This window comes from Dreissena polymorpha, chromosome 2, assembly GCF_020536995.1.
Source record: "Dreissena polymorpha isolate Duluth1 chromosome 2, UMN_Dpol_1.0, whole genome shotgun sequence".
In the NCBI taxonomy this organism is placed as follows: domain Eukaryota; kingdom Metazoa; phylum Mollusca; class Bivalvia; order Myida; family Dreissenidae; genus Dreissena; species Dreissena polymorpha.
This window is the reverse complement of record NC_068356.1, coordinates 36,980,838-36,998,145: the sequence shown is the minus strand read 5'-3', so window position 1 is coordinate 36,998,145 and position 17,308 is coordinate 36,980,838. Positions and strand designations below refer to the sequence as shown.

The window sequence follows — 17,308 nt, the reverse complement described above, 5'->3', positions numbered from 1 at the left end:
GTGTAAAATCTATCCCTCTTTGGGTCTTGTGTTTTAAACCATCCCTTTAAGGTACTAGACATTGATTATCATTAAATAAGCAACATTACATTGGCGACGAGGATATATGGATACATTTGTGTAATTTAAAAATGACTGGATTAACTCCGTTTCAAAAATTTGACGTGTACGTGGAAGAAAGTTCCCTCGGTGTACGATGGACAAAATACTTATCTAAACTTGAAAATTTATTCGTCGGATTAAGCATCGAAAGCAAGAAGCGAAGAAAAGCTCTTCTTCTACATTACGCTGGCGACGACGTTTATGACATCTATAAAACGTTGGATCTTTCAGATGATGAAGCAAATAACGATGACACCAAACAGCAATTGACAAACTATTTTAATCCTAAGAAAAACAAAGAATTTGAACGATATGAATTTAGAAGCATTCGGCAGACACAAAACGAATCCATCGATGAATTTGTCACAAGATTAAGGCAAAAAGCCGAAAATTGTGAATTTGGAGAAAAGATGGGGAAATCAAAAGTCAACTAATACAAGGTTGTACATCAAAGAAATTAAGGCTAAAATGTCTTGAAGCCGACAAGCCGTTGCGTGATGTCCTAACAATGGCTCGAACCATGGGAATTGCAGAGAGACAGTCAAAGGCAATGGGGAACAAAGAATCGCCAAATCACGACGGCGTCAACAAACTAAGATTTACGCCTCGCAATCGTAGTACTCAAAGCAGGCATATGTCAAGAGCAAAGTCACAATCAGGACGCCAGGATCGAAAACCAAAATTCAACAGTGTATGCAGAAACTGCGGAGGTAATTATCCTCATGAATCACGATGCCCTGCTCAAGGAAAGGAGTGCAAATATAGCCATAACTTAATCACTTCAAAGATGTGTGCAGAAAACTAAAAACCTCTAAATCCAGCGTACACGAATTTCACGAAAACGATACCGGAAGTGATACCGACGCTGACGCAGGTTTGATGTTGTATTTGGACTCAAAACAGTTACCACAATGTCTAGTTCTGAGTAAGCAAATGTGAAATTAGCGTCTCCGCACAATAACAAGTCTGAACCAGTAAAATCAAGTCCGCTACCCAAGGGACCATGGGATGAAGTATCAATTGATGTTTGCGGTCCTTTTCCGAATGGCGATTACGCAATGGTAGTTATATGTGATTACTGCCGTTTCCCAATCGTCGAACTTATCAGAAATGTATCAGCGCATACAGTGATATCTCGACTGGAGACAATATTCGCTATGATGGGGATTCCAAGCATAGTAAAGTCGGACAACGGAGCACCGTTTAACAGCCAAAATTTCACAGAATTTGCGAACAGATACGGATTTCAACATCGCAGAGTAACACCGTTGCACCCACAAGCCAACGGTCTAGTTGAAGCGTTCATGAAGCCTCTTGTGAAAGCCTTGAAATCGGCCGGTACGAAAGGAATACAGATGCGACAAGGTCTGAGCAACTTCCTTATGAATTACCGTAGCACACCACATCCTAGCACAGGCCGCTCACCAGCAGAAATCATGTTCGGAAGGAAACTTAAAACTAAAATTCCGATATTCAGAGCACCAGAAAACGATGAACATGTCCAAAAAAGGGACTCAGATGCAAAAAGCAATCAAAAACGAAATGCAGATATCAAACGCAAATCAAAAACGTCACCAATCAACATAGGCGATAAAGTATTAGTAAGGCAAAAACCCTGCCATAAACTGGATACGCGATTTAATTCTACGCCTGGCAAAGTCATTAAAAAGAACGGTTCTACAATAACGGTAGAACATCAAGGAAAACTGTTTCGCCGGGACGCATCACATTTCAAGCCAGTTCAAACAGATGTCCAGACCGCAACAGTTAATTATCGCAGTACAACACCTTCCCGACCAAGACAGTCTCAGCGGCAGAATCGGCGACCGCCGCGACGTTACGATGGGTGACTGCTAAAACTTTCAGTGCATGTGTGTGATAAATGAATGCATTATATTTGGTTACGATTAAAATAATTATTTTGTGAAACGTGCTTTAAAATCAGTTTGACTGAGGCCATATTAATGCCAAAGTTAAACAGTGTTATTTCACATGAAATTAATTAATCGCGTTTCCAGAGGAAATCAACCCCGTAATGATGTCAAAGTTAACCTGAAATTAAAGGGGCCTTTTCACAGATTTTGGCATTTTTTTAACTTATTCATTAAATGCTTTATATTGATAAATGTAAACATTGGATCGTAAAAGCTCCAGTAAAAAATCAAGAAAAAATTTAAAAAAAGGGAAAGAACATTGCCCGGAGCAGGTTTCGAACCAGTGACCCCTGGAGTCCTGCCAGAGTCCTGAAGTAAAAACGCTCTAGCCTACTGAGCTATTCCGCCGTGTATACAGTATTGATGTATTTTATACCTTATATAAGCAATCTTCGTAGTTTCACAAAATTTAACGACAAAAACAGAACTCTCCAAATTATTCAATCGTTTCGCGTTGCAACGCTTTATAATTTTTAGGTTTTAAAATCGTAAAAAGATGCATATAATGGCTATATTAGAGCATGGTTAATGTTCAGTATTACTGTTTCCTCACAAATATCATAACTAAAACGAAAACTTACGAATCTGAAACAACTTTTTTCAATTTTGTCAATTTACCAAAGCGTGAAAAGATCCCTTTAATGACTCGCGTTTCCAGAGAAAACAACCGCACGCACTCCGGTCAATGAGTCAGTCTGCATCACAGACATGTTGTAACACCACGCCCATAAACTTGCATAACATTTTCCCATTCATTGAGGGAGAATTTGCACGGCATTTCCAATCAGAAATTTGTCACGTTTACAAACAATTGTGAATTAGGAACACCTGGTAGATGAACATTTTCCCAGGAAGTTAGGGAGAAAATGACATTTTGAACAATTAGCTTGCTTGAACAGTTTGTTTGTTATTGTTGTCATGATTGTATGATAGTTTGTATGTTTACTCTTGTTATTTGAAGATCGTCGAATTACAATTTAATTTATCAAAAATAAAGCAATTCATGGCCCGCATCTCATAATAATCGTATAACTCCACGTGTAGATAAATAATGAAATCATCTGAAATTTGAAATAATGTTTAACATAAGCAAACTAAGAATGTATATCATGTTTCACTATATTTGTGCATTTTGTTAAACTTCAATCTAAAAAGAACGGAGGGATGTAATGGTCAGCAATGCATGACAACCCCGCCTCAGCCAATAGAAGCTGGCGGTATGTTATATGCTCGGAGTCCATTCAGTTAGTTGCGCTTTGATGGCTGTAGTAAATCAATGTGTGTAAAATCTATCCCTCTTTGGGTCTTGTGTTTTAAACCATCCCTTTAAGGGTCTAGACATTGATTATCCTAAAATAAGCAACATTACAATGCCCCTTTTGTATGTGTACATTTTATATTAAGATTTGTTTTTTCTTATCAACAACTTTAGTCAACAACTTCAACTTCTAATCAACATCCATTAAAGTTAAAAGGGGGAACCTCACAAAGTCACGTGATCCTGCACCCTGTTATTATTGACAGACTGATATACACGGCCGTTAATCATGGGCGCCACCTCTATTTTGAGATGTATTAATAAATGAACCAATGCAATTTCCCAGGTGGCGCACAGGTCCGGATATTTTTTAATTTCAAGGATAATTGTACAAGGTCATTATGTTTTATATGTTCTTTCAGCATATATTGCATTATTATTTCTTTTTTTTTTAATCGGGCAATTTAGTGCGATTCAGCGAAAATAAATTCATCCAATAATATACAGAAACATACATTCTCAACCCATTTAAAAACGTGAGAACTTATATAAGTTGCGGCATAGTGGAGTTTTAAAAAGCATGTCGATGAGTTTTTCCTGTGTGAGGAGCAAATTTCCACCCATTTAAATCGCTAACAACATCAAACGATTGCGTACAACAAATATTGGCTTCTTGCCGACGTTATAGATAATTTTGCATTTTTCCAAAAGAGATGGAGCCAATGCTTAGGATATTGCGCTTATGGTAGGAGGTGGTGCAAATGCAGGATGTATCAATTAACAGTTGTATTGCAATGGCATCATCACATGACGTACATTTGATAGATATTGTACATTTGTTATATATCCTTTTGTATACGAAAGCCCGAGTCTTTACAGAACATACACAAATTCTATAATAAATAAGATGTAGTTTTTTTTTCAATATATAAGTTATCAACTCAATTAAGAAGTCGCCAACATGAATTAAACATAGTGCACGATATATACCAAATATTTGTAATACTCAATATAACCAATAACTAAATTCTCAACATTGTCAAAATAGTTCATCGAAAGCAATTTGTGTATACAGTATGATAATTTACAAAATAATATAATATAATACTTCATCTAGAAACGATGATATGAGTCCCTTAATCCAATTGCTTAATTTACTAAAAGGCCATGGTCAACGAATCTTAATTAGCCTCATATATGTTGTTTTTCCCCACTATGACTCCAAAATATGAAGATAGCTCCGTCTTTTTCTGTTAACTTTTTTTTGTATTATACATGTTAAATGTTCTTGTCTTACAAATAAGAACGTTTTAATCCATCAAGACATTATTAGAAAAATACTTTTTTCTAATTAAAAACGCACGCGACTCAATTGTGCTGAAGTAGTCAACTTACAAAAATAAATGTCCTGTAAACATAATAGAAACCATTTCATAAAATGTGTCACTTAAAATACTTGCATTTGCGCCACCTCCTATTCTTAGCGCCACCTTCTTGGCATTGGCTCCATCTTTTTAGCTCACCTGAGCACAACGTGCTCATGGTGAGCTTTTGTAATCGCCTTTTGTCCGTCGTGCGTCGTCCGTCGTCAACATTTTGCCTTGTGAACACTCTAGAGGCCACATTTATTGTCTGATCTTCATGAAATTTGGTCAGAACATTTGTCCTATTGATACCTCAACTGAGTTCTAAACTGGGTCATGCTGGGTCAAAAACTAGGTCACTAGGTCAAATAAAAGAAAAACCTTGTAAATACTGTAGAAGTCACATTTGATGCCAAATCTTCATGTTACTTTGTCAAAATGTTTGTCTAAATGATATGTTGGTTTACATGGCCGCCAGGGGGCGGGGCAGTACTTCTCATATGGCTACAGAGAAACCTTGTGAACACTCTAGAAGCCACATTTATTGTCCAATCTTCATGAAATTTGGTCGGAAGATTGGTCTCAATGATATCTTGGATGAGTTCGAAAAGTGTTCAGATCGGTGAAAAAACATGGCCGCCAGGGGGCGGGGCAGTTTTCCTTATATGGCTATAGTAAAACTTTGTTAACACTCTAGAAGCCACATTTATTGTCCAATCTTCATGAAATTTGGTCGGAAGATTGGTTTCAATGATATCTTGGATGAGTTTGAAAATAGTTACGTTTGCTTGAAAAACATGGCTGGAAAGGGGCGGGGCATTTTTCCTAATATGGCTATATATGGCTATAGTAAAATCTTGTTAACACTCTAGAGCCCACATTTATTGTCCGATCGTCATGAAACTTGGTCAGAAGATTCATCCCAATAATATCGAGTTCAAAAAAATGATGCTGGTTGATTGAAAAACTTGGCTGCCAGGGGGCGGGGCATTTTTCCTTATATGGCTTTAGTTAAACCTTGTTAACACTTAGAAGCCATATTTATAGTACGATCATCATGAAACTTTGTCAGAAGATTTGTCCCAATGATATTTTGGACAAGATTGAAAATGGTTCCAGTTGCTTGAAAAACATGGCCACTAGTGGGCGCGGCATGTTTCCTTATACGGACTTATGAATCTTCATGAAACTTTGGCAGTATATTTGTTTAAATGATATCTTGGATGTGTATGAAAATGGTTTTGGTCTGTTGAAAAACGTGGATGCCAGGGTGTTCACTAGTCATGAAAGTTGGTAAGAACATTTTGTTCTAATGACATCTTGGGCTGCACAGAACAGGTCAGTTCCTTTGAATCTCAGGTGACCGACTTTGGGCCTTTCAGGCCCTCTTGTTTTGAAAAATGCAAACGTATCTATAAGATCGGCTAGAAGCCGATTATTAGTGCATGTATTAACTCGATCGTGCATGTTTAAAGTAATCGTTTCATGTAGTGAGCGATTTAATTGGCTAGGAATGTGCACGTCACAAAGGCAAAAAAACATCAATTTGCTTTTACGAGTTCTACCATGCCACAACTTATAAAGGTTCTCACGTTTCCAAATTGTTTGTGATTATATGTGTCTGTACATTTTTGGATGAATTTATCTTCGCTGAATCGCACTACATTGGCCGATTTTTTAAACAAATGCGAAATATGTTGCCAAAAACCCATATAAAACCTAAACCACCCTGTAAAATTATCCTTTAAATTTCAAAACATCCGGGCCTGAGCGCCAGCTCGGGAGTAGCACTGGCTCATTTATTAATTAAGTTGAAAAAAAGACGTGGCGCCCGTGATTAAGGGCCGTGAAACAGCAACGTGCGCATTGCAGAGATTTGTAATATGCAATAGGAGATGTTATTCCCGTAAGGATTGCTCAATGCAATGTGTATTTCGTTTGTAAAACATCTGACTTTGTTAGTTTGATTGCCTGCATCAAAATTGGAAACCGAAGCAGTTAACGATTTCTTGATTATCTACATATTTGTACGGTGTTTAGAAACTCATTTGCCAACATGGCAGCGCCCATGGACACGAAAACTTCGTCTGAAACGTTCACGATTGATTTTGTGAATAAACAATTTGGCAGTGATCTTAAGAAGTTGCAGTTAGTTGTAAATGTTTATCAAACACACAAAGAAAAGCAAGCAAACCTTACAAAACAGGTGCTCGTTAATGATATTTATATGTTTTAACTGTATATAAATTCGGATGATAACTTATTCGGAAATAGATTGTTAACCATGACCAAAACTACTCAGTTGACCTTCCAGCAAAAGATTTACAAAGACAAGTAATTTCAAAACATTAACATATCCGGGTGAAATGGAAATCACAAATTATAAATTCTTTATTTCTACACTTATCATCTCTTAGACTCAGAGCTCCAGATAAAAATTTGGTTAAATTCTTATTTACTCCCTATTTTAAAAATGAATTCTTATTTTACGCCCTATTTATAAAAGTAATGATTCTTCAAAAATATATTACCAAATAATTGTGTATTCATGGTTTTTGACACATCAATAATTTAAAATTTTGGTTTATAGTCTTGGAAAAGTCTGGCTTTCCTTTTGTTTTTTAACTGCTTTAGATTCAGTCATTTATGCAAGAGCTTATACATTGATCAATTATTGACGAAACCATGCTTTGGGTATTTGGTTCATGAGAATCTAATTGAAAGAATGCATGTAGCGTGGATTTTTGACACTGAAATGGCTTTTTTTGCCTTCCCCGCTTCGATACACCGCTTCGGTCGGCCATTTTGATTTTTTATGTAAAACGCTTACTGACACTTCGGCTTAGGTCATAATGGCCTGTTGGTCGCCGTTAAAGTCATATCAAAGACTATATTTAACATTTAATTTTAATGACATTTTGAATAGGTATACAGTATATTACTTGTGTATAAAAATTACAATAAGTGTAATTAAAAAGGTACAATAGCAGTAATGACTCGCCTGCAATATTAGGAGAACAGACCGTTTTGCCATTCGACTGTTCTTAGGTGTGTCTCTTTTCCTCACAGCAAACGCTTGAGTGACGTTGACTTTAAGTTTTTATTGAGCGCCTAAACGAGTCAGAATTGGGATGAAATGTTTACCGTATATAATTTGCTACTGGAACTTTTACGCATGTTCGAAAATTTCAAATTCGTGTTGTTTTTTTTCAACGCATAACTTTACGCAAAGATTTTAAATCTAAATCGTTATTTAAGAAAATTAATTCGTTTTTACGCCTTTATGCATGTTATCTGGAGCACTGCTTAGACTATTACTGAACGTCAATAAGTCGAATGAGCAATTGGGAATTATTTGGACCAGATTTAGGAAAACAAGTTTTTTTGCCATTGGGATTATGACGTCACTGAATAGTGATGATACAATTAGCCAAAGAAAAGCTCTGTAGCTCGTTACCTGCAACCACTGCTTTTTTTCATTTCTCAATGGGAGCATGCAATTGCCTATTAATTTAAGGAAAAAATATTAATTTGAATAGCTGATTTCAGAAATGAAAAAAAGCTGTTGTAAGTTTGATTAAGGGTAAAACTACATGATTTTAGAGTAACTTTTACTGAAAAGAGGCTTTTAATCTGTATCTTATATATAAGGTGATAAATCTCTGCTAATAAATGCATGTTTATTTAGTTGTCCTTGGCCAGCAGTGAGGCACCCAGTGAGCTCGAGCAAGGCATTAAAAATGCAGAAAAAGCTCGAAGTGACGTAAGAAAGCTGAGGGACCGCAATGACAGACTGTACCATGAGATTCAAGACCAGACAAGAGACTTGAGTACAGTTGTGAAGGAAACCAGTGCCTTGTCGGCAGAAATATCTGAGCTTGAACAGTTAACAAAATACCTTCAGTGTGTAAAAAAAGTTGACACAACAAGGTAAAATGTATCTGAATATTTCTATCTTTGATTTCTATTTACAAAGAATAAATAAGTTAGTTCATGAAGACAGACCCCCAAAAAAGGTAACTAGGTTGTAAATTATAATACTAGTAATAAACTTAACTTGTTTGAAAAAGAGTGAAAATCAAAGGAATTAGCTATTATGCTTGAAACGTGATAAATATGTGTGCTATTGAACATATCATGCACACATCTGGAACACGTTTTTTTCTTTGTAGTTCACAGATTGAAGTCCTTCTGCAGTCTGACAACCTTCTGAAAAGTGTGGATAAATTTGCAGAGCTATCAGCTCTATATACCAATTTAGGGACTTCCAAATGTCATAACATGGTGAAATATGTAAAGGACACAACTATTTATTGGTACAAGAACCTCAAAAATAAAATAGCAAGGTATTTACATGACATTTAACTTTTGATTATTGTATTTGAGCCTTGCTCTTGGAAAAACAGGGCTTAATTTATGTGTGTAAAGTGTTATCCCAGATAAACTGTGCAATCCGCAAAGGCAAATCAGGGAAGATACTTTGCACTTTTATGGAATTTTTTCTTTGCACTTTTATGGAATTTTTTCTTTGCACTTTTATGGAATTTTTTCTTTGCACTTTTATGGAATTTTTTTTGTTTTAAGGAGGTCTCTTCTAAGCAAAAATCCAGTTTAGGTGTAGGGTGTCAGCCCTGAATAGTCTTTGTTATCAGAGTCAACACTTAATGCATATGCACATGCATAAAGCCCCTTTTTCTCAGTTTGAGGCTCATTTGTATTTGATACTTAATGGACAAACATGTACTTTAATATATTGTGCATAGCTTATTTGAAACACAATTATAAATATTTTATGAGTATGAGTTACATGAAACAATTCCAGGTATACTAGTAGTTTGAAATTTGTTGATGCTTTTGTGAATTTTTATGTATGCCTTTAATTAAATTATAAATGTTATATTCTGTGTTTTTGTTTGTAACTTAAAGTGAGCTAATGTAATTTACAGTGATTGTATTCATAGATTTGTTGTAAAATTACCATAAGGTTGCATACTTAATGTTTGTTTCAGTGAGTTTGAAGAGACTCTTAAGCAAATGAAGTGGCCTTTGGTGGCAATGTCAATCAAAGCCCCACCAGTACAGAATACTGCTGAAGCAAAAACTAAAATGGAATTATTGTTTAAGCAGCTTTTAAAATTGCAGTTACCGTATCCTTTAATGAAAAAGAATAACAATGATTTTAATGGTCATTTCCTTCAATTCAAATGGGAGCAGTGGTCTAATGGTAGGACGCTGGCGTAGGGATCGAGAGGTCCCGGGTTCGAATCCCGCCCCGACCACTGGAATTTCCTTGAGCAAGAAATTTATCCCACATCTGCTCCTCTCCACCCAGGTGTATAAATGGGTACCTGTGAGGGAAATAAGCCAATGTGCCCTGGCTGCATACTGCGCTAAGATGTTAACGGACGACTTATGACCCAGTGATCAGGGAAAAACTGTAAAGCGCCTTTGAACGCACATCTAGAGTATGAAATGGGCGCTATATAAATGTGGTATAAAAAAAAAAAAAAAAAAAAAAAATTGATTGGTTGTTGTCTTCCTTAGCCCATTATTCAATTGTTTGAAACTGACATTAAATACTAGTACATGTATGTATAATTTAAATGTTTTCTCTAGTTAATTGGATACATTTTAATTCAGCTTCAATTTCATATTCTAAATTTTTTATTTCATTTGACTCATTGTCTTATATTTTGCTAGATTATTATTCCATGTTGGATGCTGTCCCTACATTTGAGCTGTGTCATGTTGTCCCTACATTGGAGCAGCGTCATGAACAAAGATGAGTGTTATGTCATACTCTCGTAGCGTAGCCCCAGACCAGCGTCTGGAGCTGCACAGTCCACTATTAAGTCACACAATATTGCAGGCTCTTGTAAGCAGACAATTGGCCCCTGACTATACCTGCAACTGCGCAGGCTGGTCTGGAACCGACTGGGCACATAAAGCATAAGACATATTTTTGCATGAAACTGGTTATTCTGTGTTTTTTATAAATCAATTCCTATTGTAAGATTTGTACAAGTTTTTACAGGTTCTTTGGGTATATTATTTCTCAGCTTTATCTACCATATTTGATTCATAGTACATAAATCAGTTGTTTTTGTAAATTGCCAATTTTTTGGGCTCTTGATTAAACAACACTACCAAAAATCCGGAAAATAAACGCAGTGCTTTCAGGCTAGTACTTACCTAGTGGTTTTTGTTGTGTTCATTACGCGCATTCAATAATGCATTCTTGCTTAGTGTTATGCACCTTAAATCATGACATCAGGTCTAGCCTGCAAGGTGAAGTAGAGCAGCTACCATCTTGTGTTGCCAGTATGCCAGGCATACGCATTCCAATATTGCCACTTTCACTCATGGTAAAGCCACTGCGACGCCGTTTTAAGTACCACTTCTTTGGAAATAAACAGACAAATGACCTCGCTAAGGTAACCAAATGCTGAATGCAATGCTAATATGTTTGCATTTAAAAAATGTTTGCACTGTCCAGTGCTTTAAATAGCATTAACAGTACAAATAACACCTATATGAGTAACCAATGTTAAAATAAAGAAACACATGTAACAGTTAACCCTTAATTATGATTTGATCATTTGATGATGATTATATCATTTGATTCCTGGCTTGGCACTCGTGAATTAATTCCTACGCATCGATACTTCTTACTGTGGGTTATTGGCCAACAAACCATGATAGAAAAATATTATTTCTTAATTATATCATTTGATTCCTGGTGTTAAAATTCTATTGGTATCCCTGCTTACTGTATAATTTTACAGTATAATTTATGCAAGTATGCAATGTATAACTAATAATATTACACATAACAATTTGTATCATATAAGGTGAAACTCAGTTTTTCCTATATATGGTCTTTATGGATCTTTGATAGAAGGATGAAGGTTTTGGTGTAATCTTAAGTAACAGACTTAGAAGGATGAAGGTTTTGGTGTAATCTTAAGTAACAGACTTGCTTAGGCAGACACTTATGGTTTTCCAAACCAAGCTGAATAAACTGACGTGTCAAGTATTGTCCCAGATTAGCCTGTGCAGATAGCACACGCTAATCATGGATGACAATTCCGCTGGCTGGACTTTTGTTTAGAAGAGATTTCTTTTAAAAGAAATACACAATAAAAGTGAAAAGTGTCGTTCCTAATTAGCTTTTGCAAAAGGCACTGGCTAATCTGCTATTAAACTGTAGGCACAAGCATTTAGCAGAGTTTACCCAGAGTCCGGCTCACTTGTATTTGTTACATATTCAGCCTGAGTGGTACTTCACCCAGACAATCAGCTGGATACGAGACCACCTGGTGTTCTTGGAGCAGAGAGTACAACCCCTGCTACTGGAGGCAGGTACACAGACCAATGTAAAGGTAGGCCACACTGACAGTTAAACCTTTACCGCACAGATATGCAATTTGAATTATTGTATAAATCAACCTCTCTTAAAACGTTCAAGTTTTAAAGGGCTCATTTCCAACCCTGAGGTTCTGATGAGCAGCTAATAGCATAAAACCTGAACATCCTGCGAGTTACTTGAGACTGGACTGGTTGTATGCTGGGCTGCTGGTTGAATATAGCAATTTTCACTTTGCATCTCAGTGGGACAGGTTTAATAAAATGACATAAAGAAATCAAGGTTACTGTTGTTCAGGTAAATCTGTATCATTTTGTTGTGTTGGATGTGTGGTTTAAACAAGTTTGAACTCTCCAAATAACTATATGTAAGTATGAAAATAAAAGCCATTTATTAAATAAAATGTATTTGTTATATAATAGCATGATATTTGAATTGTTTTATAGCCTTATTAAAGCAATGTACAAGTTGAATCTCTTCATTAATAACACAAACCATATTAACATTTAGATTTTTCTGATTGATGTTAAATTATCTTATGAAACTGTTTACTCATTAATGATCTAAATTCAAGTGATTGAACTAATGTGAACATTCCCAGACCCTGAACAAAAATAGTTTAAATATCTCTAGGTATAATTTCAACTAAGGGATGGGATGCCCTTCCAAAACACTAGAAGGGCTTTAAGATTTAAAACAACTTAAGATGCAAACCTACCATTCAAATGTGTACACAACCTAGAGTAAAAAGCAATTAAATATTGCAAAATAATTTTTGTGTTGTGTAAATGTAATTGTCCCCTACCGGTGAAACAGACTGAGTTCATGGTTGCCATGACGACCCTGGTAATGGAGAAGATGCTGACAGACCTGCCAGAGTTGATGAATGATGACCACCAGTTCTCCCACCTTGTGGACGAGGCCTTGCTGTTTGACCGTGAGATGCGCATGTCTTATGCATACCCCACCTGTTTGCCTGGGGCCCTTCATGTCCTCTCACAGGACACATACTTCAGGAAATGGCTGCATATTGAGCACAAGTGTGAGTTCATAAAAGATACTGCAGGGATTTTTCTTTCCCACGTAATTATGCTTGTGGCACATTTAAAGTGGGGTATTAAAAATTAAGTTATTTTTACAGACAAAACTAATCTTTTATTTCTATGTTTACTTATTTTTGCAAACATTTTGAGGTGTTAGTGGTATGATGGATATAGTGTTATGGCATTACAACTTTCCTTCTTTCCAAAAGTAACTTTTGAAGTAAGCTGAAAAAATGAGCCTGGCTCTGGGAAAACAGGTTTAATGCATGTACGTGTCATCCCAGATTACTCTCTGTAGTCCGCTCAGTCTCACCAGAGACAATACTTTCCACCTTTACAAGACTTCCTTTAAAACAAAAATACATTAAACGTGGAAAGTGTCTTCTCTGATTGGCTGTTGCAGACTGCACAGACTTATCATGGACAATACTTTCCGCACATGCATTAAGCCCAGTTTTCCCTGGAAGAGGCACATTTGTCTTCCTGCTTGTATGACAGTTGCCACAGAGAAGCTGGACGGCATGATGTCCTCCTACACAGCCTGGGACTCCCAGTACAAGCACATCGCTGACGTGGATGAACAGAAAGTGCCTGAGTGTGGGGACAGCTTCATGACCCTGCTTCTCACCATCACTGGTATGTGCATGTGAATTGAACACAAGACATTGGCCTGCAATGTTGGAACATGTTTTTTATCATTTTCGACCTTAATTTGAACTCTAAAATGGACATGAATGTCATTTAAAATTGATTTTCATTGTCATGTGAATTTTTTAAATATCTTTTAAGTTTTGTGAACAGGTAGCCGGGTGAACTGCACACCGGAGCCCTGTTCTTGGAAACCTTGGCTAAATGCCTAAATAGTCATCCCAGATAAGCCTGTTCAGTCTGCACAGGCTAATCAGGGAAGACTCTTTCTGCAGAGATGGAAGTAGAAGAGAATTTCTTAAAACAAAAAAGTCCATTAAAGTGGTGTCATCTCTGATTGGCCTGTGGGGACTAAACAGGCTAATCTGGGTGGACAACGACTCTTATTGCTGCTGCATTCAGCCCAGATTTCCCAGAATGCGGCTGGCTGTATTTCAGATCGTTACAAGTCGCTACCAGAGCCTGCTCTGCAGCTGGAGTTCCTGGATCTGCAGTTGGAACTCCTGGAGGACTTCCGGGTGCGCCTGAACCAGGTGAAGAACAACACCCACAACATCCTGAGTGGCCAGTACTGTGCCATCCTAAACACAGCGCATTTTGTGGCAGATGTTTTGCGGGAATGGAGTGAACTTGTGGTAGGTTGACAGAATGGTGAAATGTGGGAGTGAATACACTTTAGCCCTTGGTATTGGTAAATGAACCATAGTTCTTGGAAAATTTTGCTTGTTTCAGTCAGCACAGGTTAATCAGGGACAACACTTTTCGCATGCACTGGACTTTACTTTAAAATTGACTTTCTTTAAACCAAAAAAATACCATAAAAGAAAAAAGTGTCATCCCAGATTAGCCTGTGTAAATTGGAGTATTTAAGCTGGGACAACACTTTATGCACATGCCGTGTGCCCAGTTTTCCCAGGAAGGGGTTCTATTTGTTACTTTAGCATTAACGATCATAATAATGATGAGGCGTAAGTATATCAAATTGGATGATGACATGCTGGTGGTTTATGCATAAGCAAACAAGTGGTAGATTGAAAATTACAAAGTGTAAGCGCATAGAGAAATGAAGAACCAAAGTAGTTTGATGGGCAAAAGCCTGTGTTCGGTTTAAAATTACTGAAATGTAAGACTTTATAAGAGTTTTTATTTCCCATTTGAAGAAAAAAACACTTTTGTTTTGTTGTTGTTTTTCTGCATGTTTATATGTTCATTTGATCATTCTCCTGATGATATGAAATATTATTTAACAAATATATTTATATATATATATATATATATAATTGTATTATATTATAAGTCCAAGGTAATCAATGTTAAATTTGAGCTTAAATTGATAATGTGGTTTTATCTGCATACATGCACCACTCACCAGCATTTCTGTTTTCTTTTAGTTTTTTCTGCAGCTCCAATACTTCAAAATGGTGAATACCAGTTCAACAAAACAGGTACATTTGATATATTTTTTTAATTTGCCAATAAGATGTCAGTATGTCATAAGCATTATGTATTTCATGTACTTGCAATGTTTTTTGCTATTAATCAGACTACATGTGTCATTTCCAGTCCTTGTCAGAGGACGACATCCCTTTTGGCTACACAACACTATTTGATGAGATGATTAGCCTATACAGCCACCTGGAGAATGACATGCTGTCCACTCTCGTCTCCCAGGTAGCTATGGACGTGCGCTCTAGGGGCAAACCATACAAGGATGACAGGTACGCATGGCTCAGACTGGTGGGAAGTTTATTTTTAAAAAGCTAATAACATTTACACATAATCAGTAAACAGACTTTAGAGTTTCTCTATAAAACTTTAAGTTACTTTGCATTTCAGAAAAAAGATGCACAATTATTTCGGGTGGAAATCTTAACTGTACATTACATTAGAACCTCGTTTTAGGGAAACTAGGCTTAATGCATGTGCGTAGTGTCTTACCACTTTATCCTGTGCAGTCCACACAGACTAATCAGGGACGTCAATTTCAGCTTTTATGGAATTTTTGTGCACATGCATAAAGCGCAGTTTTCCCCCAAACAAGGCCCCATGATATACCAGGTGGATCTCTCTGCCGCACCAGAAGGAGATGACGCTGGGCCTGTCCACGTCAGCCTGTGAGATGCTGCTGGTGTTGAAGGATCATCTACTGGACGTCTCTGAGCTCGTTAGCAAGCCAGTGTTCACACATTTCTGGGAGAAAATGGCCGCTAACCTTAACCAGTATATATTTGAGGAGGTACTTATTGGTGGCTGTTGTGAGACTTTGATTTATAAACATTATGGACAAACAAATATTCATTGTATGTATTTTTTGTATAAGATATGTGCAATTGACAATATGCTGACCTTTGCACAGGATTTTGTTAGGGCATAGGTCCAAAGACGCAGTTAAAAATTGGTTCAAAAACATTTCGGCTATTAATTTATATATCGCTTCACTGCTATTATAAACATTTAACAAATATATAAGTCGCGTTCTGAGAAAACTGGGCATAATGCATGTTAGTACAGTGTTGTCCCAGATTAGCCTGTGCAGTCCACACAGGCTAATCAGGGACGACACTTTCCGCCTAAATTGGATTTTTGCTAAGAAGAGACTTCATTTAAATGAAAAATGTCATAAAAGCGGAAAGTGTCATCCCTGATTAGCCTGTACGGACTGCACAGGCTAATCTGGGAAGACACTTTACGCACATGCATTAAGCCCAGTTTTCTCAGAACATGACTCATATTTAGAAATTTAGGCACAGTAGAACCCCTGCTTTGGAAATTCAGACACAGTCTCCCCTGTGCTAAAATGCCCTGGGAAAAGGCCATTTTGTACGAAGATGGAGGACTGAAAAACCTGAATACATAACCAATCATAATTATAAGAAAATCCAATGAATAATTAACAGGGTTTTACTGTACTTATTTATTTACTCAACTGGCATTCATATCATTTTCTTGAAAATTTGTTTCTAAAACATACTGTGTATGTATGAAAACATGTAAAAGTGTACTTCATAAGTCATGTTGAAGTGCGCAGATGAAATTCTTAATGTTAAATGCATGAGTGAAGAGCTCAACAAATAAGGGAAAACTGGGGAATAGTGTGAACAAATGTATTCATGTCTATGAAACTGTTCATATGAAACCATTTGATTTGATGGCTACATTTTAAATATGGTTTTTAGGTAACAAGGATGGTTAGTAATCTTTAATAATGCATTATTTAACAGCTTTGATTTTTTGTCATATGCTGCAATTTAAATCCTTAAATGACAAAATTCAAACATACATCTAGTGAGTAACAACTGAATATTCTTGCAGGTGATATTGCCCTCTGGTGAGTAACAACTGAATATTCTTGCAGGTGATATTGCCCTCTAGTGAGTAACAACTGAATATTCTTGCAGGTGATATTGCCCTCTAGTGAGTAACAACTGAATATTCTTGCAGGTGATATTGCCCTCTAGTGAGTAACAACTGAATTTTCTTGCAGGTGATATTGCCCTCTAGTGAGTAACAACTGAATATTCTTGCAGGTGATATTGCCCTCTAGTGAGTAACAACTGAATATTCTTGCAGGTGATATTGCCCTCTAGTGAGTA

The 17,308-nt window shown here is 36.7% G+C and overlaps 1 protein-coding gene across 1 annotated transcript in view; it reads left to right on the top strand.

Annotated features, from left to right (window-relative positions):
- The first annotated feature begins 6,702 nt into the window (after window positions 1-6,702).
- The window catches only part of LOC127866631 (RAD50-interacting protein 1-like), a 29,673-nt gene continuing 19,067 nt past the window's right edge, over window positions 6,703-17,308 (top strand). Inside the window, exons 1-12 of the mRNA XM_052407332.1 lie at window positions 6,703-6,864; window positions 8,347-8,588; window positions 8,831-9,004; window positions 9,668-9,805; window positions 10,933-11,092; window positions 11,930-12,040; window positions 12,841-13,066; window positions 13,566-13,703; window positions 14,154-14,350; window positions 15,107-15,160; window positions 15,279-15,433; window positions 15,774-15,951. Of these exons, the coding sequence (XP_052263292.1) occupies window positions 6,715-6,864; window positions 8,347-8,588; window positions 8,831-9,004; window positions 9,668-9,805; window positions 10,933-11,092; window positions 11,930-12,040; window positions 12,841-13,066; window positions 13,566-13,703; window positions 14,154-14,350; window positions 15,107-15,160; window positions 15,279-15,433; window positions 15,774-15,951 (1,923 nt within the window). The 5' untranslated portion in view covers window positions 6,703-6,714. The remainder of the gene's footprint in view (window positions 6,865-8,346; window positions 8,589-8,830; window positions 9,005-9,667; window positions 9,806-10,932; window positions 11,093-11,929; window positions 12,041-12,840; window positions 13,067-13,565; window positions 13,704-14,153; window positions 14,351-15,106; window positions 15,161-15,278; window positions 15,434-15,773; window positions 15,952-17,308) is intronic.